The sequence below is a fragment of the Malaclemys terrapin genome, chromosome 7, assembly GCF_027887155.1.
Source record: "Malaclemys terrapin pileata isolate rMalTer1 chromosome 7, rMalTer1.hap1, whole genome shotgun sequence".
NCBI classification, from domain to species: Eukaryota; Metazoa; Chordata; order Testudines; family Emydidae; genus Malaclemys; species Malaclemys terrapin.
The window spans coordinates 51178646-51198986 of NC_071511.1; the positions used below are offsets into that span (position 1 = coordinate 51178646).

Sequence of the window (20341 nt, forward strand, 5' to 3'; positions counted from 1 at the left end):
CTGTTTTGGGGACTGATATCACAGCCCCATTATTTAGGTCCATCTCGGGGGCCTGATCAGTGGCTGTTGCTCTTCCCTCTGGGTTCAGTCCCTCTCTAGTCTGACAGTGTCAGAAGAGAAGCCACTATTTCTGGAGAGGTAGCCCAAGTGTCGCCCGGAGCGAGCTGTCTCCTCCCGGATACATGTGCCCTTGAGTGAGCAAAATTGCCCTGCTTGCTGCTCCATTCTCTGGCAGCCACTTGCCTAGTTGGAAATGGAAGCAGAGCTCCAGAAAGCTCTAGGCAGAGGTGGCTGCTTATTAATCTCCAAGGTTGGGCTCAGACTGTAATGGCAGGCTGGATGGTGAAAAACGAGTCCGGTGGGGGTGAGAGCGTAACAGGCCGGGGCTATGTGTATGGGCTGTGGACAGGTGAGGGCTGGGAAGCTAATTTAAAGCCGCAGTACAGCAGCAGGGATGTTTATGTTGAATTGGGCTCCTTGGCTTGTGAAAGCTGCGTCATCTCCTCATGCCATCCACGCCCTGCCTCCCACTTCCCCAGCTATTGTCTTATGCTGTTGCGTCTTGTCTTAAATTAGATGCTAAGCAATTGGGGGCAGGGGCTTTGTGTGTGTGTGTGTGCATAGCATCCCTTCCCCAGTCTGGTTGGGGGTCTGCTGTAACAGACCGAAGAACATCAACAAACTCCTAACTTGCCTGCTCCCCTTGCCACCCCCAGGACTCTGCTGGCATCACCAGGGTGCAGATCTCTGCCACTCAGTGCCTGTGACCAGAATTATGCTCCTGCGGTGTTGGCTGCAGCTGCCCCACGGTGAATCCCCTGGCTCCTTTGAATTAGCTCTGCCTCCCCTGCTCTCCGTGACACTGCCCTGTGTGGTCTTATCTGTGTGTTCACACAGTGAGCTTCCTACAGAGCCTTAACAAGGATGTTAGCAAAACTGGACCTGCGCCCAACCCCACACAGCCCCTTTTCCCCAGCTAGGCACATGGATGGCCTGGGGCAGCAACCCACATCCATGGGGCCTGGTCGTGCTCACTGAAGTCAATGGGAGTGGAGAGCATGTGACCCCTTTTAGGGGGTGCTCAGGATGTGCAGAATCAGGCCCAGCCAAGCCATGTGAGGTGTTACTGGATGCTGTGGAATGCTGCTGTAATATCCGAGTTACCCTGCCCTGGCTCCCCTGAGCCCGTGATTATAGAAACCCAAAAGCTGTCGCGTTTCCTTGGCACAGCCTCTTCCTTTAGAATGCCAAGTGCTGCCTATTGTTCCTGGTTCCATTCTCCTCAAACAGCTGCCAGGTTCTTTCCTGGCTAGTGCCCGTTCTGCCTGGCTGAGACAGTCAGACCTAGCTGGCGATGTTCTCCTTTGCTGTGCGAGGGCCTGGCTCTACATTCACTCTTCGCCTGGCTTCTGCCTCTCTTCCTCCCCCCTGTCCCTAAAGCTGCCATTGGTGGGGCAGTGACTCTGTGCCAATTCCCTCCATATCCAAGTGCATGGGAATGCCACCTGATTTGTGGCTGTGCAAGCCCAACCTAATGTGCATGAGACTGCCCCCTGGTGGAGCAGACTGGAAATGCAGCATCCACTTAAGTAATATTAAAAACTTGAGGTCTTTGCTTTATTGCTTTTGAATTCAAGTAGTACAATGACCGACACAGCCAGGAAATACCCCTGGTGTGTCTCACTATTCTCTGAGTGGTAGCCGTGTTAGCCTGTATCAGCAAAAACAACGAGGCACCTTAGAGACTAACAATTTTATTTGGGCATAAGCTTTCGTGGACCCACTTCATCAGATACAGATGTTGTTTTCACTATTCTCTTGAATTTTACACGTCCCCCACCTTTTTAATATGGTGCAGATTGTGTTGACAATATTCACCTGCAGCGACAAAATTGTTAGGGTGTGTGCATGCGGAGAACAGTGGTGGTGTGAAGGTGGAGGGGAATTTGAGATTTTGGGATAAGCACGTTAGTTGGCCGTTTCTGCTGAACGTGTGAACTAGTAGACATTATGTTTCAGAGTTAATATCTGGTGAGCCAAAGGGGCATATGCAAACAGCTATCGCTTGGGGCTCTCTGCAAACTCTGGCAGACACCATAAGGCTGGGTCGTGTTTTAAGGGTTTTCTTTGTGACTATAAGGATTTTTTTTAAAGCAAAATGAATCAATTCTGGAACATGATTCAGTTGCAAACCTAGGTGCTGACTCTGTGGGTGCTGTGGGACTGGAGCACCCACAGGGAAAAATTAGCAGGTGCTCTGCACCCACCACCTCCTCCTTCCCCCAGCGTGCCACATCCCTGCTCTTCCCCCTCCCATCACTGCCTGCCTGCCACCTAACAGCTGTTCGGCAGTGCTTAGGACTTTCTGGGAGGGAGGGGGAGGAGTGGGGACTCGGCACACTTGGGGGAGGAGGCAGTAAAGAGGTGGGGTAGGGGCAGGGCCGGGGGTGGGGTTGAGCACCCATGGGGCAGAGGTGAAGTCAGCGCCTATGGTTGCAAAGAGTGGCTTCCAGAGCAAATTCTGTGGTCTGGGGATGCACAGGGCCCTGAAAACTAGGTTCAGATTTCCCAGTGATTTTTTTCCCCCCCCTCCTTCATTTTTGTTGTCAATGACAGTTTTAAAAGGAGGTCAGATTACTCAGGAGTCAAAAATATTTCAGTCACCAGTTCTTGTGAATTTTATTGTATGTCCCATGTTATTTGTTTTCCTTATAGCCCCAGCTCCTAGAGTCATGTTATCTCTCTGGAAAAAGTTCCTTTCATTCCCTGGCCCCCCTTGGGTGTTGTTCGTCCTTGTCTCTTCGCTATGCCACCTCAGCTGATTCTGGGTTCCATCTCAACTCCTGGGCTGGTTCTAGCATCTAGCCCCAGCTCTGAGTAGCCCCTGCTGGACCCACATGGGCTCCAGAGGAATGGTGGGGCCTTGCACTCATGGGGAAGGATAGCCCAGTGGTTAGGGTGCTCACTGGGACTTAAGACCTGGGTTTAGTTCCTGTGTCCACTGCAGACTCTGTGTGAGCTTGGGCCAGTTGTGTCGTCTCTCTCCCATGGGGACAACCCCCCCTGCCAGGGGGCTGTGGCGATACAGATGAGACAGACGGTGAGGTGCCCACCTACTAGAGTGATGGAGGCCAGAGAAGTCCCAAAGCCAGATGAGGATTACCAGGCTGCATTGTCTTGCTCCCGCTGCTGTCCCCCTCTCACTAGACTTGTGTCTTTCAGCACCTTGGCCCAGCTCAGTTCTGCCCTGTCCTGCTCTTGTCCAGTCCAGATACTCCCACGCACACCTGTTCTCTTCTGGCTCATGGCCTGCGTCCTCCCATGCCTGGGTGGGGCTCCCTTGGTGTTGCCCTGGAAGGTCGCTGCCCCAGTTCCGCCACTGCCTGGCTCCTGCAGCTTGGGCCCTGGCAAGCAGATGGTTGCCGAATCTGGGCCGCTGCTGGTGCTGCCCCTGTGACTAACCAGAGAAGGCATGCTCTGTGTGCCGGCTCAGCCCACCAGAGTGCCTGGAAAGTGGACTGGTGTTGCGCTCCCCTGCCAGGGCACGAGGGTGAGTCACTAATTCTGGCTTCCCTACTCCTTATTAGACCCATAAAGTAGCAAAGCATTTCATTACGGGCCTGCGAGCACCAGGCAATGCGAGCGAGTGCTCCATGCACGGCTCCCTCCGGTGCCATTCCAACACACTGCATCTCGCACACACCCTGCCATGTGCCCAAGCCCCTGGGGCCCCACCTCCGTGCCTAATGCCATCCCTGCTCTCCAGGGGTGTTAATGAGGCACATCCACATAACCCCCATGGAATGTGGCAGGGAGAAAAGAATCTTCTCCCCCACCCGTCCGTTCCCCCCCCCCCCCCAGCACAGGGCTCCAATGCCTTCCACACGCAGGCAGCTCAGGGCTCTGCCACCTTGCTCTTCTCTTCGTTCCTGAGGGTGGACAGGTGAATGCCAGGCAGGCCCTGATTCCCCAGAAAGGATGAGAGGGGTCCATGGGATGCTGAATGTAGCAGGCAGAAGCCAGATGGGCTGGCTTGTACTTACGGAGCAGGAAGATCCTGAGAGGGCTTGGGGCAGGCTGAGAAGAATGTGGGGGGGTGGGGGGGAAGAGAAAAGCAATTGGCCCAGGCTGAGGGGGCCCATCCTGGGTCCAGCTTTTGCTGGCGCATTGGCTGCCAACATGGCCAACACCAGGGAATTTGAGGGCTGAACACCTGAGTCTTTATGGCTTGAGCTAGAGCCAGACTCTGTAACAGCCCCACTTCCTGCATGACGTGTAACCTCCCCTCCCCATTCATCGGCCAGTGAAACCCACTGTCCCTTCCTGGGGGAGCCAGATGAGGGTATAGGCAGGGGCTGGGCAGTCTGGGCAGATTGCAAGGTGCCAGGCCGGCAGGCTTCCAGGGGACACAGCCTCCCATCCTGGGCAGGGTGCAGGGCAAGTGCCTCCTGCTCCCTGCATACCACAGCTTCCCCCAGTGCTGGGCACAGCCTTCCCCATGGCAGCTCCCTCCAGCAGGGGAGGGCAGGGCAGGATGCATGTGAATTCCAGGCCTTGCAGCTGCGCTGGGGCTTGTCCTGCTGCTTCTGAGCCTGTCTGTGAGGTGCAGCTCCCTGCCAGCCTGGCACTATGTGTCCTTTCCCCTCCTGCCCACAAGCTGTCAGCGCCCCTCCCCCAACCAGTCAACCCCTGGTGTCCCTGCTTTTCCATTGCAGGCTGTCTGTACCCCTCCTCCCCCAGCACCTGCTGAGAATGGGGCACCGAGGTAGTTTAAACTGTTTAATGGGCGCAAATCTGGTACTTCTTAGTCACTGACAAAGCAAAGGAAAAGGAAAGCTCCTCCTGCACAGTTCTGCCAGTGCCCCTCACTCCTGCCCTGCAGCCACCTGCTGGCCCAGCCCTGGGCTCGTCCCTGAGCTCTGCTGATGCCCTTCATTCCTTTCTAGCAGCTTCCCTGTTATCTGAGGCCTGGGCTCCCTGGTGTACACCCTGCCAACTGTGCCTTGGTTTGGGATGTGCCGAGATGGAACAGCAAGATCTCCTTGAGCCCCCTTTGCTTCCCAGGACAGGAGTGAGTGAGGCCATGGCCCCTGCTCCCCCAGCACCACATTCCTCCCTGTGGCCTGTCAGGGATTCACAGGACTCATGCTCTCTCTTGGCCCCGTGTGGTCCCTGGGAGGAACCCCCTTCAGTGTGACAGCCCTTCTCAGGGGACCACTGTTTCTTGGGGGTTAAGCCGTAGGCTCCTCTGCCTCCTGGAAATGCATCTCTCTGAGCCCTCAGCATGCCTGTTTTTTGCCGTGGGCCCCCTCAGGGAGTCCACTTGCTCTCGACCCCTGGGGCCTCAATGCCCAGAGGGAATAATGCAACCCTGTTCTCTAGACTGGAGCAACTCTCAGCCAGCGTAAAACAGGAGGGTTTATTGAGCATCTGAACCCAGCACAGGAAACTCTCTGGGCCCTCAGGCCTAGGGGCCATCAGGCCTAGCATCCCTCAGCACAGTACATCTAGGTCTGTCCTGCATCCAGGTGGGCTCTGCCCGCTCTCTCTCTCCAGTCCCGAGCCCTGTGCTTTCCAGCTGGGCATCTGATATCACTTCCCCCCAAGCCTTGCCTCTGTCCACTGTCTTCTATCCAGGTAAACAGGGTTGCCTGGGCCTCCTCTCAGCCATCCTTTGTACCCCTCTGACCAGCTGGTTCCAGCCAGGTCACTGGGGTCCTTTCTTAGCAGCCCATTGTCCTCCCACTGGCAGAACCAGCTGTGACTCCCAAGCGGGCCTCCTGGTCACTGGGATATTCATTCTCCCAGCCTTTGGCTGGGGTCCCAAGTACTGTTGCCGGTCCTCTGTAACAACAAACTCCCTCTCCCATCCCCTCGTTAAAGCAGTAACATGCAGGGAAACTGCGTCCCACCTCCTCTGCATGCAAACCATTGAAAGCCAAGAAACCCCCCCACTTCATCACAGCAGGAACAGAGAGGAACCGAAGGGACTCAGCTACCCCAGAGAGGAACCTGTGGCTGGTTCACGTGGCTGCACCTTCCATTCAGTCCCAGCCTCCTCACTCCACATTGGTCAGATCTTCTTCTGGATTCCCCACCTGCCCCAGAGAGTGGGAGCCTTACTGGGGAGCTTGGATCCTGCCCTAGCTAGATCCTGCACTGGATCCTTCCAGGAGCTGGAATCGCAGTTGGATTCCCACAAGTCATGGAGCCCCAGCAGAGCGGGATATGCCCTGTGAGTCTGGGTGAGCCAGGCTAGCTACCCTAGTGCCCTTTGGGGTGCCCCCGGAGGGCTGAGGGGGGACACTGCACATGCCCTCCCAGCCAGCTGCCTGTGGGGTGGTGATGTGGGCACCTGCAAACCCAGATAAGCTCCCGGCGCCCCTGACTTCCCCAAATCTGTGCTGGGGCTGGGACGGGTGAGGAGGCTTGGCCCAGCCCTGACCCTGCAAGCCCAACCCCATCCCTGCTGGGCCTGCTGCAGCCCAGCTTGGCCCTCTGAGTGGGAGTAGGGGGTTCTGGCCTCTCGCTGCTGCTCTCCCTCAGCACGAGGAGCCGGAGTGCAGGCACAAAGCCCTGTCCCCGTGGGAGAGGGGGCTGCCTGGCGCTGCCTGGATACTGCAAACAGCCCTGCCTGGGGAATTGGAGCCTCCCTGCAAGCCCTCCTCTCTGCCTTCCCTTTTCAACCCCTCCCCATCCAGCAGCCCTCACCTTCCCTCTCCTGTACCACTGGGGGGAGTCGCAGCTCCCTGGGCCAGTCATGCATGTGCCCAACCCCCTCCCCTGCAGTCTTGCTAGCTTCCCCCCCATGGCTTTGCTCTGGTGACCCACAATGCTGCTCCCCCCCAACAGCGTCTAGGGGTAAGACCCAGCTGCACTGCCTCTACAGCAGGCTGGCTGGCCAGGCCCTTTGTGCTCTGAGTCAGCCCCTGGCTCTCGGCATAGATGGGGACCAGTGCCCCACCCTCTCCCACCTCATTCTCTGTGGCACCTGGCTCTAGCTAGAGGAAGTTGGTGGGAATCTGTCTTGCAGTGCCCTCTGGTGCCTTGGTGCCACTCCCTGCGCCACCCAGATGCCCCGCCTGGGCACTGAGATGCTCACACTGCCTCACTCAGCCCAGGACTCTGGGCAGCGGCAGCTGAGGGGCGTAAGGCTTCCAGGCAGCAGGGATCTGTGCCTGGGGCCCTCCATGGGCAGGGTGGGGCGCAATGGACTTGGAGACTATCTTGCGCATTATGACCAGGGCTCTCTGCCACCAAGCCCATCTTGCTGCAGGGAAAGGCCCTGGGGCCTCTCCTGGAGCCCTGACACCGGCACCTCTCTGCCTGGCCTTTAACCATGCCACCCTACTCCCTTGCCCCAGCACCGGGTAGCCCGGGTGCCCTGCCACAGAATGGGGCAACCATTGGCTTGGCCTTGTGGGGGGTACTGATCTGGGTCGACTGCCACAGCAGTGCCTGCAGCTGTGCCTCTACCCCCTGCAGCCCAGCTGGGCGGTGGGGAGCCTCCTAGCCATGTAGCCACAGGGCAACACAGGCTGGGAACCAGAGCCCTTGAGAGAACCACAGGATCTGTCTGTGTCCAGCAGCCTCTGTAATGAATCCTGCAGCCCAGAGACCACCCCGTCCTCCCCCCCTACTCAGGCAGTGTGTTAGACCCTCCTCCTGCCCCTCTCCTGCCAACAGAGCATCTCAGACCCTGCCCCCCCCCTCCCAGTTAACAGGGTTTTCAGACTGGCCTCGCCCCTTCCTCACGGACTTGCCTTTATCCTGCTTGTACAACTCCCATTTCCATAGCAATAGGCTCAGCGCCTGGTACCCAGAGCAGCGAGCTCTGTACACTTCCCCTCCCTCCCCCCATGCCTCCACCTAATAGGTGTAGAGACCCCAGCCCAGACCCTCTGCTTCTCTCAGTTCTTGGGCCTGCTGTGTGCAGGAGAGGGGGAAGCGAGAGCACAAGGGACCCTACCCCCTTGATTAGGAGCTTTTCCCAGTGAGAGTCCCTGTCCCCAGGGGCACTCAGATTGTGCAGGGTGTGGGGTGGGCGCTGCCTCTGGACGTTGTGCATGCAGCCCTCTGCGGTGCCGCATGGCCATCCCCAGGGCAGGGTTTGGGCACGCTGCCCCTGGGGCTCACATTGGGCATGGCCATTCCAAGACCAGGGGAGGGATTGAGCACGTTGCCCCGGGGTTCATACTGGGCATGGCCGTCCACAGGGCAGGGCTTAGGCATGCTGCCCCTGGGGCTCGTACTGGGCAGAGCCATCAGCAGGGCTGGGCTCGGGCACGCCGCCCATCCCAGCAACTGGGGCAGGGCAAAATGCCCACCTAACCCTGGGCATATGATCCTGCTGCACTGTGGGCCGTTGCAACGGCTCTGCATGTAGGTGTCGGGTGGCAGCCCTCTTGCGGTGCGGGGAGCAGGGTGGAACCACAGTGTGTTGAGGGGCAGCAGAGAACTGGGGGGCTCGTGTTGGCACTGATCCCGTTGCACCACATTGGGGGGGAGCAGTGCTGCAGGGAGGGGGTAGGGGGCTCTGGTGGGTGGCGCTCTCCCCTCAGGTGGGGCTGACCCTGTTGCTGAGCAGCAGGGGGTTGCTGTTTTCCAAAACTGTGGTGTACAGGCCACATTCAATCTGGGTGATGGCGTGAATCCTGAATTCCCCCTGCCCATTGGATATGGGCTCCCCTGCCCTTCCTGGCCTGAGCTGCTGTGCTGTGTGGCTGCTGACAGTGGTATGTCCCGCCCCAGCAGTGGCTGCATTTCTGCAGCAGGCAAAGTGGTTCTTGTACAGAGAGGCTCAGTCCAGTCCCCTTGCTGATCTGCTGGGCTTTGCTGTTGGTTTCAATAGAAGCAGGAGGCAGCCCAAGCCTGGGACCCCATCCCCCTCCTCGCTCCGGTGGTGTGAGGTAGATGATAGACTGGGGGGAGGGGATCAGGTTGACCATGGCTGGAGGCAGCCCTGGGGCAGCTGCAGCCCAGCAGTAACTGCATCAACCCCCAGCTTGTGCCTCAGGGCCACAGGACAAGGGCCCCCTGCCACCAATGCATCCAGGGCTCTGGGCTGGGAATCACTGCGCCAGGAGCCTTAGGACCAGTCAGGCTGCAGGGCTGTCCCTGCCCTCCCCCTCCCCCAGCACCTCCAGAGACCCATGATGCCTGAAATCTCATTGCGTCTGTACTGCACTGTTGGTCACTTCCCTGGAGTGCAGTCCCCGTCCAATGTGCCAGCTCCGGGGTCCCGACACAGCCTGGGAACAGCTAATGGAACTGCCGCCTCACCCAGTGCAGGCCACTCTGCCCATCCTTGAGCCAGTGCTCACCGTACAGTACCCAGTGCCCATTCCAGGGGCTCGGGAATCTAGGCCTGTCCTTCCCCCCTGGGGCTGCCCCCCTGTGCCCAATCCAGGGGCTCATGAATCCAGGTCCAGTTTATATTATCCATGTTTTAAATGACTAGTTGCTGGAGCTGGACAGTCAGAGGGAAACCATGGCCTGGATTTCAGAGTCCCTCTGGACTGTAGCCCGCTCCTGGCCGGGCTGGGTCTCCTGGTGTCTGTGCAGCACCTGGCACCGTGGGGGTCTGGATCCTGGCAGGGCTCTGGTCACTCCTGCAATGTGCATATGTAAGGGTCCCCCCCGACTCAGAACTCTGGGGTACAGATGTGAGGACCCACATGAAAGACACCCCCCCCCAAGCTGATATCTTAACAGCTTAGATTAAAACTTTTCCAAGGCACAAACCCCTTTCCTTGTCCTTGGACTGGTATTGCTGCCACCACCAAGTGATTTACACAAAATATTCATGGAAGAGTCACTTGGAATTCCTATTCCCTCTAAATATACCCCCACCTTCACCCCATTTCCTGGGGAAGCTTGAGAATAATATACCAACCAATTGCCTTAGCAATGTGAGCACAGACCAGACCCTTTGTCTTCAGGACCCTGAAATCAATCAGGTCCTTAAAAGAATAACTTTGCTTTATAAATAGATAAATAAAAGAACCACACCTGCAAAATCAGGATGGAAGGTAACTTTACAGGGTAATAAAAAGATTAAAACCGAGAAGATTCCCCTCTGGGCTCAGCTTCACAGTTACAAAAAAAGGATTAAAACTACCCCTGTAGCATAGGAAAATACATACAAGCCAAAACAAAAGATAACCTAAAGCATTTCCTTGCCCTACTCAGTTTCTGTGGTTTTTAGATGGATTATTCCAGGTATATTTTCAGGAGATGTTGTACCTGCTTGGCTTCTCTCTCTGGAGAGAGAACAACAACACACTTTCAAATCTGGGGGGGAAAGATATCTTCTTTCCTCATTGGTCCTTCTGGTCAGGTGCCAACTAGGTTATTTGAACTCCTTAACCCCTTACAGGTAAGGCAATCCAGTACAGCGGCCAAGGAGGTATTTTATGCTACTGCATACATAAAGGTTGCTACCCTTCCCTCTATATTCATGACAGCATGTGACACAGCGAGAGCTGTAGCCAGTGCCTGCGTCCCAATCCCCTTGCAGCTCTGATCCCAGCCCAGCAGCAGCTCCTGGGCCCTCTACGACACAACCCAGCCCTGCCCTGCCGTGGGGCACAGTGACACGGCCCTGCTGTAGGGCCCTGCTATGGGGCACAACGGCACAGCCCAGCAGTAGGGCACTGTGCTGTGGTTTCACTCTAGGGACCAGAGGGAGTGGCCTGGAGATCCAGAGGCTGTGGAGCTCCTGGGGAGAAGAACTGATTTGGATAAGTTTCAGTCTTGCCCCTTCTGGGCCTTCCCGCCTCGTCTGTCCCTCGTTAGCCAGGGTGTTGCTGGTTTTAATCCCACATTCTCCCCAGGGCACTCAGGGAACAGCATTGTGGGAGGGTGCCCGCTGTATGCTGAGTTACCTACGCAGACTCCTATGTGGGGCAGTTGGCGCACGGTGAACAAAGACACACGGCCAGCTGCTCCTTCAGCTGTAATCCCAGAGGGGCTGCAGTCACCATAGGCCTTAGAATAGAGCCTGGGGTGCATCGGCCCCCTGGGGGTCTGTGTGGGTGACGCATCCCCCTCTGCGCCTCAGATGGAGGTGGCACAAATGCTGCCAGTTGCTTCAGTGGGATTCCTGCAGGCCCTGTCTGTGTAGTGCCAGGCAGGATCAGTGATGGGAGGCCAGGCAGGACCAAAAAACGGCATTAGGGGGTGCTGAATCCACTGGGCTGGGGCCAGGGCCGGCTCTGGCTTTTTTGCCGCCCCAGGCAAAAAAGCTGCCGGCTGCCCCCCTGCCCCTGCAGGGGGGGGGGAGGGCGGCCAGAGCGCCGGGGGGAGGGCAGCGAGCCCGGCCGTGGCCCCGCTCTCCCCGGGGGCCGGAGCGCCGCGCCGCCCCCCTCCAGGTGCCGCCCCAAGCACTAGCTTGGTGGGCTGGTGCCTGGAGCCGGCCCTGGCTGGGGCCCCCTGACAGCACTGGTAGTGGGGCCTGGCATGCTCTGGAGGCCAAAAGTCTAATCCAGGGCAGCTGGGGGGTGGAGGGTGAGGGCTGCAGAAGGCAGCGAAGCCAGAGAGCATGGGACCGGGGGTACTTCAGGGGTGTGGTATGGGTGGGAAGCTGAGAGGTCGGAGTGTGGGGGAGCAGCACTGTGCTTAAAGGGTACCATAGAAGCTTGCGTGACCAACATTCAGAGAGCAGAGGCTCATGTTGCTGGATCTGCCTGGGACACGAATCCCAGGGCTGAGAATGGAACTACAGCCACTGCCCCAAAGCTGCATTAATGCCCACTCACGGGGAGTGGCAGTGTACAGCGCCCTTCCGGATCGCTGAATGCAGCCAGCCTCAAAACCGGCGCCAGGCCAGCCCTCACTTGGCAGCACTTGCTCCACCTCCGGCCCTGAGGAGGCTGCTTTCAGAACAATCTGACTGTGTGTGGATTTTAGAGCACTGGGAAAGATCAGTCCTTAATGAAAAAGCTTTGCTCCTGAGCGAAAGAAGCCCTGTGACACCCCCCGGCCCCCATGCACACACAGATGGAACTGGCACAACTGACAAGCTCAGAAATCTGCAGAGGGCAGGACTTGAACTTCCTGCCAACATGTAGGGGCTGAGCATGGCTGTTGCCATGAGCTACTCTGTGACTCTAAGGCAGCTGTGTCCTTTGCCCCCTGCTGACCAGCAGTCCTCCTGTCCGCACTCCAACCACTCTCCTTGGCTTGTTCCGCAGGCGTGAGCTGCCTGGGGGAATCTAACTCTCACCCCACAGCACATTGGAAATGTTGCTTTCCCAAGGGGCAGGAGGTGCCAGACGCCAGCTGTGATCAATAGGAGGCAGGATCAGGGCAATAGTTTGAGCCCCAGGTGGGTGCAAAAAATGTTATAAAAACCGTAAACACTTTGCTGTAATGTGATAATTTCAGGTGTGTCTTAGAAACCCCGGGCTCAACTTTAGCCTGGATTTGGACCACCTGCCACGAGCACTGCTGAGGCACAGCACATTTCTAGGCAATCAGAGTTTGGATATGGATTTTTGAGAATTCAAAAAAATCAATTGTTACGCAGTAAGTTTAGTCTGAGCCTTAATTGTAATGATGCTAGCACCAAGAAGAGGAAATGGAGTGCACAGTGCTGAGAGAGATCAACAAGGCAGCAAAGTCTGACAAAATGGGAACAAAGAGGATCTCAGCTACCCACTTAGCAACTGGGGAAATGGAACCAAGATTAGGAAAACCATTTCTCAACATGTTAAGTAGTCACTTCGTGGACTAGCTAAAGCACACAGAGAGTGGCTGATTTCGCTAACACAGAGGAGTTAATTCAAGAAGTGACAGTAGCAGAGCCACTAAGTTACAGTGACCACACAACAGAATTAGATTTGACACCCTAAGGGGTGAGGAAGACACCAAAAAGTGACCTTGACGCTGAGCTTCAGAAAGGGAAATGTCAATGAAATAAGGCGGCTAATGCAAAGGGAGTAAATCCTTAGCGATGGCATGAATGCTACTTAAACCTGAGACTCCATCCTTGCAGCCATGTGTGTCCCTCAGTATGTCTAGAATCAGGAAGGCAAGGAGTAAAGCAACAGGGCCAAGTGGCAGGTTCACACAAAACTCCCTCAAAATACAGGAAATCTAACTCTGCCTCTTTGCCTTCCAGCACCGGACCCGGCAATGCCGTTTGGCTGCGTCACCCTGGGAGACAAGAAAGATTACAACCAGCCATCTGAGGTGACTGACAGATATGACCTGGGACAGGTCATCAAAACGTGAGTCTGGACCGGATGCTACCCGCCGTCTCCCCCGCACCTCCTGCTGTGCTCTCTCTGTCATTTACACTCTCCCATCCTTTCTGCAATGTGTGGGAAGTGGGTGGTATTCCTTTATGGCTCACCTAGATTGAGAGACTGGAATAGTAGATCATCTATAACAGTATCACTGGGGAGACAGAGGTAGCGGATTTACTAAGTGTAAAGGGGGCTAAAATGTAGGACCGGCTGTGCAGCTTACCAGCCCCTACTAACCCCATAGAGAAAGTCCAGGCAAAGAACGCACGTTACAACAAAGCTTAAACTTGTTCTTCATAATAATTTTAAAAACAATACTAGCTGCCTATTTAATTTTAAACAGCAAAAAAAAAAAAAAAAAAATCCACCTTCTATTTCTTATAAGGAGTCTTGAAGTTTAAATCTCCTCAGTGTAACAGATATGCTTGCTTTGATTTGCTTAGCTCTTGAAGTCCAGGGGCTCTGGGCTGCTGGCCTCATGCTCCCTAGGGACAGCTGTCTGCCATTAGGGAATTTTTTCCCAAGAACCCCTTGTAACATTTCACGATCCCCCCCGGGGTTCACAAACCGCAGTTTGGGAACCGCTGCTTTAAGGGCCATCCCCAAGGAGTTCAGCATTGCAGATGACAACAGGGAGTCTGGAGAATGCTGTATTAACCTTCATTGCACCACAATCCCCTTCTGACAACAAAAATTACTGCATGACCCTGGATGGGGGCCAGAGTCCAAGCCCCATCACTCTGGATGGAGTGGGGCCTGAGCCCCGCCACCCCAGCATGGGGAGTCAAAGCCCCAGCCCTGCCGCCCCAGGCTGAAGCCCTTGGAGTTAGGCTTCAGTCCCAGGCTGCAGTAAATCTAATGCTGGCTCTGGTGACCCCATTAAATGGGGTCAGGACCCACTTTGGGGTCCCAACTCACAATATGACAACCACTGCAGCATCTGTACAGTTACTTACATTTAGAAGACAATAAATGAAGGGTTATTTGGATTTCTTTCCAATGGGAAGGGTAAGATATAAAATGGAGCTGGATCGAGGCTCTGCTGTGACTGGGATTTCACAGGGTGGTTATCAGAGAGCACAAGGTCTCTGTGTTACTAGAAAATATAAGGAGAAACCCTCTCTCCCCTGGGCATTATTACAGGGAAGGTAACATCTAACTGTAACCAGCAGCTGCTAAATCTCTATGTTGTGAAGTGTGAGGGTCCTGCATTGTTTGAGAGATTCAGCTGGCCTGCCATGGCAATACACACACCCCTGCAGCGTTAAAGAACTGCGGAGCTCCGGACTGATACGCAAACGAGTGGAACTTTGGGACAAGGAAGCTGATGGCATCGGGAAACAAATGACGATGCTGGAAGAGAGCGAGTGATTTGGAAATTGTGCAAAGCTCACCCAACATCTTTGGCAACATGGCCAAAGGGAGAGGCAGAATTTCCACTCTTTGAGGGCGCTGGAGTTCCAGCCAAGGAGCCCCCGAGAGAGCCAGCAGTGAAATGAATGGGGTGTCTAGAACCAGTGTGATTTCAAGATTATCCTTCACCATCACTACATGCAGATCAGTGTCCTTGGCCTCGAATAGAGGCAGTCTTGGCCTCGTTAGCCAATGAGAAGCATTTCTTCAGGACTGACCTCATTCAAGCCTGCCTACAAATGGAGGCTGGAGGCAGTGCCGAGAAGAAACTCACAATTATCACACACAAGGGCTTATTTCAGTCTAACCGGCTGGTGTTTGCAATAATGGCTGCACCTGCTGTTTGGCAGGGAGCCCTGGAGCAGGTGCCACAGGGCACGGCTGGCACTCCATCTCATGAGGATGGGAGCGTGGGGGCCCCCCAAAGCTCCGTGTGATGCTGGCTGAGCAGAGGCTGACAGAAATGGAACCTTTCCAAGATTCAGCTGCATGGCATGGACACATCTGACAGGGAGCCAGCTGCAGCAGAGTCAGTCAAGACATTGGACACAGCAGACCCTAGCAAGGGCTGACCAGTTAACGGCCTTTCCCGACTGGTGGTTGGGTGGAGCTAGCAACTGCTTGACCCCGCTGCAGCCAGTGCTCGTGGTTGCTCAGCACCTTCCCTGCCTGCAACTGCATTTGGTCCTACCCCCTGCCCTGTCCAGCCCAGTTCCTGCCCCAGGGCCAGCCCACAACATTTTGGCACCTGAGGTGGGGAGCTCAAATGACACCCCCTGGCTTGGGCCGAAACTCCGAAAGGTCTCAATTCTGCCTTCTTCCTGTTCTACTCCTCTCATAGTACTGCTCTGCTACCTACCCCAATAAAGAAGAACTAACAACTTAAAATGGCATGTTCAAAAATTTTAAGTAACACTTACATTTGCTGTTCAGGCATTTGAAAGTTAATTTTTCTTGTCTGCATAGTAAACACTGGCATTTTTATCTGTTTGAATAATCAAAGTGGTGCTTTCCGTGCCTTCTTGGTTGCAAAGATTTGAACTGCCTCCTGAAGGTCCACGGTCTGGGCCAGCTTATGCTCTATTGAGATGGTTGCAAGGCCAACCAGCCTCTCCCGTGTCATTGTGGAGCGTAGATGTGTTTTTTATTAACTTCAGCTTGGAGAAGCTGCGTTCGCCACTGGCAACTGTTACAGGAAGTGTTAGAAGTATACGCAGTGCAACAAAAGCATTTGGAAAGAGGGTGGTCATCTTATTTGTGCACATATATTCCAGAACAGCCTTTGGAGTTGATCCTGCTGAAATGTATTTTGAAAGAACTTTCAGTTAATCACCTAAATCACTTGCATCAATACCGTGCATGTCATCATGTGTCAACACTCTCTCTAGTGCCCTGCATTGCTCGTGTAGGTCTTCTTCACATATTGTGAGGAGTTTTGGAATATCATACAACATCCCAAATATACTGCTGTGTTCCTTGAGCTGCATGAAAGATTCTTCAACTGACTGTATTGCACAATCTAGCAACTGGTTAAAGAATTCAACTTTTGAATTGTTGTTTGGAGTCTCTTATAGGATTATCCTGTGCCTCATAATCAAAATGTCTTCTTTGGTGACTCTTGAATGGGTGGGAAAATAGCTTCAGTGTGAAGTTCCTCTGCCAACTTCTGTGCACTCTTCAGAACGTTTTGAAATCCCTCATCTGACCGGTAAGACTGTAGGTATGACTTTGCTTTGTCCAGTTGTTCCATTGCTCCAGATATATCAAGGTCAACACCTTGGAGTCTCTTGCTTACAACATTTATTTCAAACAGTATGTCATGCCACAACACTAAGTCACACAGAAATTTGAAGTTATGTATGTTTCTGATGATTCCATTTCCCTCTGCCACTGTTCTCCCACGAACAGTTCCTATCATAGCATTATCCTCCATAATGGCAACTATGGCATCATCTTCCCAATTTGGTGTTTGATAGGCTTTATCGCCTCCACTTGACTTTCCCATCGTGTGGTACTCAGTGGTTTCAGAGTCAGAGAGGATGTTCTCAGATGTTGCTTCAAAATTTGCCATCGATGAGTTGATGCAGAGAAAAATACATAGATGCTTTGAAATTACATTAAAAAATTCAGCAGCCTCACAAGAAGCTGATGCTGCATCACTGACCACCAAGTTCAATGAATGAGAACTGCATGGGATAAAAAAAGCTCGAGGGTTTAACTCTCGGATCCGTGTCTGCACTCCTCTGTTCTTTCCTCTCATGTTGGACCATTATCGTAGCCCTGACCTCTCATGTCCGCTATCACAATTCCCATATCTTCCAGCTTTTTAAGAAGCACATTTGTTATACCAGTTCCTGTAGTATCATCAGTGTCAATAAATTCTAGAAAATGCTCTCTGACAGTCACCATTGCAGGGACACTTTCACTAGGTTCTGTTGTTACAAAATGCACCATTAAAGTCATTTGTTAGGTGTGCAGTCCAGAATAACAGAGTAATAGCTTGCTGACTTCAGATCTGCCACAATCGTCTGTTTGACTTTTGTTGCTGTCAAGGCTACTTCCCCACTCTGAACTTTAGGGTACAAATGTGGGGGCCTGCATGAAACCTTTAAGCTTAACTACCAGCTTAGATCTGGTCTGCTGCCACCACTCCCAAAGTGCTAATTCCCTTCCCTGGGTAGCTTGGAGAGACTCTTCACCAATTCCCTGGTGAATACAGATCCAAAACCCTTGGATCTTAAAACAAGGAGAAATTAACCATCCCCCCTCCTTTCTCCCACCAACTCCTGGTGGATCAAGATCCAACCCCCTTGGATCAAAAAACAAGGAAAAATCAATCAGGTTCTTAAAAAGAAGGCTTTTAATTAAAGAAAAAGGTAAAAATCATCTGTGTAAAATCAGGATGGAAACTAACTTTACGGGTTTCAGAGTAGCAGCCGTGTTAGTCTGTATCCGCAAAAAGAACAGGAGTACTTGTGGCACCTTAGAGACTAACAAATTTATTAGAGCATAAGCTTTCGTGGACTACAGCCCACTTCTTCGGATGCATATAGCGTGGAATAAATATTGAAATATTGAGGATAGATATTTTTTTATATATATATATATATATATATATATATATATATATATATATATATATATATATATATATATATATATATATATATATATATATATATATACACACACACACACAGAGCATAAACAGGTGGGAGTTGTCTACTCCCACCTGTTTATGCTCTCTGTATGTATGTATATATACATTTTTCCAGTCCTTTGTTCCTGTACAACCCAATGTGGCTGAAACATTAGACTGGAAGAGTTTGCAACAAAAAGAGTATGCAGCATTCTGGGTTTTTGAGTACTGTGATAAACTCAGGACAGACAGCTGCAAGGGGGGTGGGTAGAAAACAGTCTTGGAGGATTAAAAGGCCCTTCTTCCTATCAACTGAGGAGGGGTAACTACAGGTCAATCAGATTCAGCTGAGAAGGGGCTACCAGAGAATCAATTAGGATCAGCTGAGAGGGAGTTACCTGAGGTAATTAGGATCAGCTCATTCCAACTAAGTGCTGGCTGAGTCCTTTTTAAACCCTGTTGTGAGAAGATGGGAGAGAGGAGGAGTCCTGCTGCCAATAGGTCAGGAGCAGCAAGACAGAGAGCCTCACGAGAGGGAGAAAAACAAGCTAAAAAGACTGGTGGAGAGAAGGAATGGACTTCCCTTGTGCCACCAAGAGGGACTATTTTACCCAAGCCTGTCTCACCAAGGTAAAAAGCAGACGAGGCTGGTGAGCCCGAGAAGGTACCTTGTCACACGTGGTGTCGGGTGGGATATGTGAGTGAGACTTTGTGGAAAACCATCTCAGGGAAGGGTAAATCATCCCCCATTAAAAAAGACAAAAAAAAGGAGGATGTAGTGAAGGCTTTAGTGCAGGCCTCCGGGGCCCAACAAGAGGCTACCCGGGTGCAGATAGCTACCCATTAGGAGTCAGTGCAAATACAGCAGGAGACAAATCAACTACTGATGAGCCAGGCGGCTCAGGATTGAGCCACCCTGCATGAGGTTGTGAACCAAGTAAAGGCCCTGACCACTCTGACGCACGGCCCCTATGGGACCCGGCCCCTGAGGGTGAGCAGCTACTTACAGAAGACGACGACGTAGAGGCATATCTCCTCGCGTTCGAGAGAACGGCCCGCGGGAGGCCTGGCCCCAAGATCAGTGGGCCAGTATCCTGGCTCCTTTTCTGTGTGGGGAGGCACAGAAAGCATATTTTGACATGACAACAGAAGCAGCTAGCGATTACTCCCAGCTAAAGGGGGAGATCCTGGCGAGATCTGGTGTGATGACAGCTATAAGGGCACAGCGGTTCCTTGAGTGGAAATACCAAGACAGCAACGCGCCGAGGTCCCAGCTGTTTGACCTGATTCCTAGCTAGGAAGTGGCTGTGCCCCGAGACCCATTGCCCGGAGAAAATTGTGGAAATCATAGTTTTGGACAGATACGTGAGAGGGCTACCACCAGACATATGAGGATGGGTCAGTCAAAATGATCCCTCCTCCTATGATGAGCTAGTTGCCCTCGTAGAGAGCAGCCCAAGAACTTTCTCAGACCACCGGGGAAGGAAGGCGCCAGAACAGGAGGCAAGTCTCTGTTGAGGGCCCAAGTTTCCGTAGCCCCGGGCAGAACTATGGGGGGGAGGAAAGAGGCTGAAGGGCGGCCGGAGATCTCGGAGGATCTGGGGACTGGGGGGGGGGGAGAGACTGGGGGCGGGGGGAAGGCCTAACAGCCCGAATAATAGGGGGCTGCCCTATGTTATGGGTAGGGTACCGATGTTATGCATGTGGAGAAATAGGACATATAGCTGCCCAATGCCTGAACCTAGAAGAGCCCATGCAATGCGACCTGGGAGATCTAGAAGGACCATGCAACCTAATAAATCTAGTAGGGGTTGTGATGGTCCCTCATAGATATATTAGGCCAGTTAAAATGAATGGCATAGAGACCACCGCGTTAGTTGACTCAGGAAGTGCTGTCACGCTGGTCTCGGGAAAGTTGGTCGGGCAAGACCAGCTATCCCGGGCCAAGCGCACAGGAATATCTTGTGTACATGGGGATGTCAATTATTACCCGACCATCCCGGTAAAAATAGAAGTCCTGGGAAACCCCACTAAGGTGACAGTGGGGGTGGTCCTGAAATTCCCCTACCCAGTCCTCATAGGACAAGACTTCCCAGGGTTTGGCGGTCTACTTCCCAGAGAGGAGTCAGACGAAAGTAATAACCCTGAGAGCAATGGGATGACCTCGATAGTTAGCACCCGCGGCCCCTCCCCCCCCCAGTCTTCCATGAATTTGCCCCGGATTTATTCTCTCCCGCTGGGAAAACCAGGAAGACTCTAAGAGAAAGGAGGGCAGATAAGAGGAGGGGAATGAGAATCTTGGCCCAGAAGCCTATACTAGTAGGGGAAAGAGTTGGCCCAACTGACAAGGGGGCTATACAGGGGGTCAATGAACCAGCAGCCGGACCCATTTCCCCAGGGACCTCCCTGGAGAGGGAAATAGAACCCCCTGAGTTTGGGCAAATTGGGCCTTCACTGGAGAATTTCTGACAGAATCAGGCCAATGATCCAATATACAACAATATTCTCAAAGAAGTAGCTGAAGTGAATGGGATCCCTG

The 20341-nt window shown here is 53.5% G+C and overlaps 1 protein-coding gene across 1 annotated transcript in view; it reads left to right on the forward strand.

The window, feature by feature from the left end:
• Window positions 1-20341, forward strand: part of CAMKV (CaM kinase like vesicle associated) — a 51982-nt gene that overhangs the window by 3452 nt on the left and 28189 nt on the right. The window contains exon 2 of the mRNA XM_054035780.1: window positions 13124-13232. Within this exon, the coding sequence (XP_053891755.1) occupies window positions 13138-13232 (95 nt within the window). The 5' untranslated portion in view covers window positions 13124-13137. The remainder of the gene's footprint in view (window positions 1-13123; window positions 13233-20341) is intronic.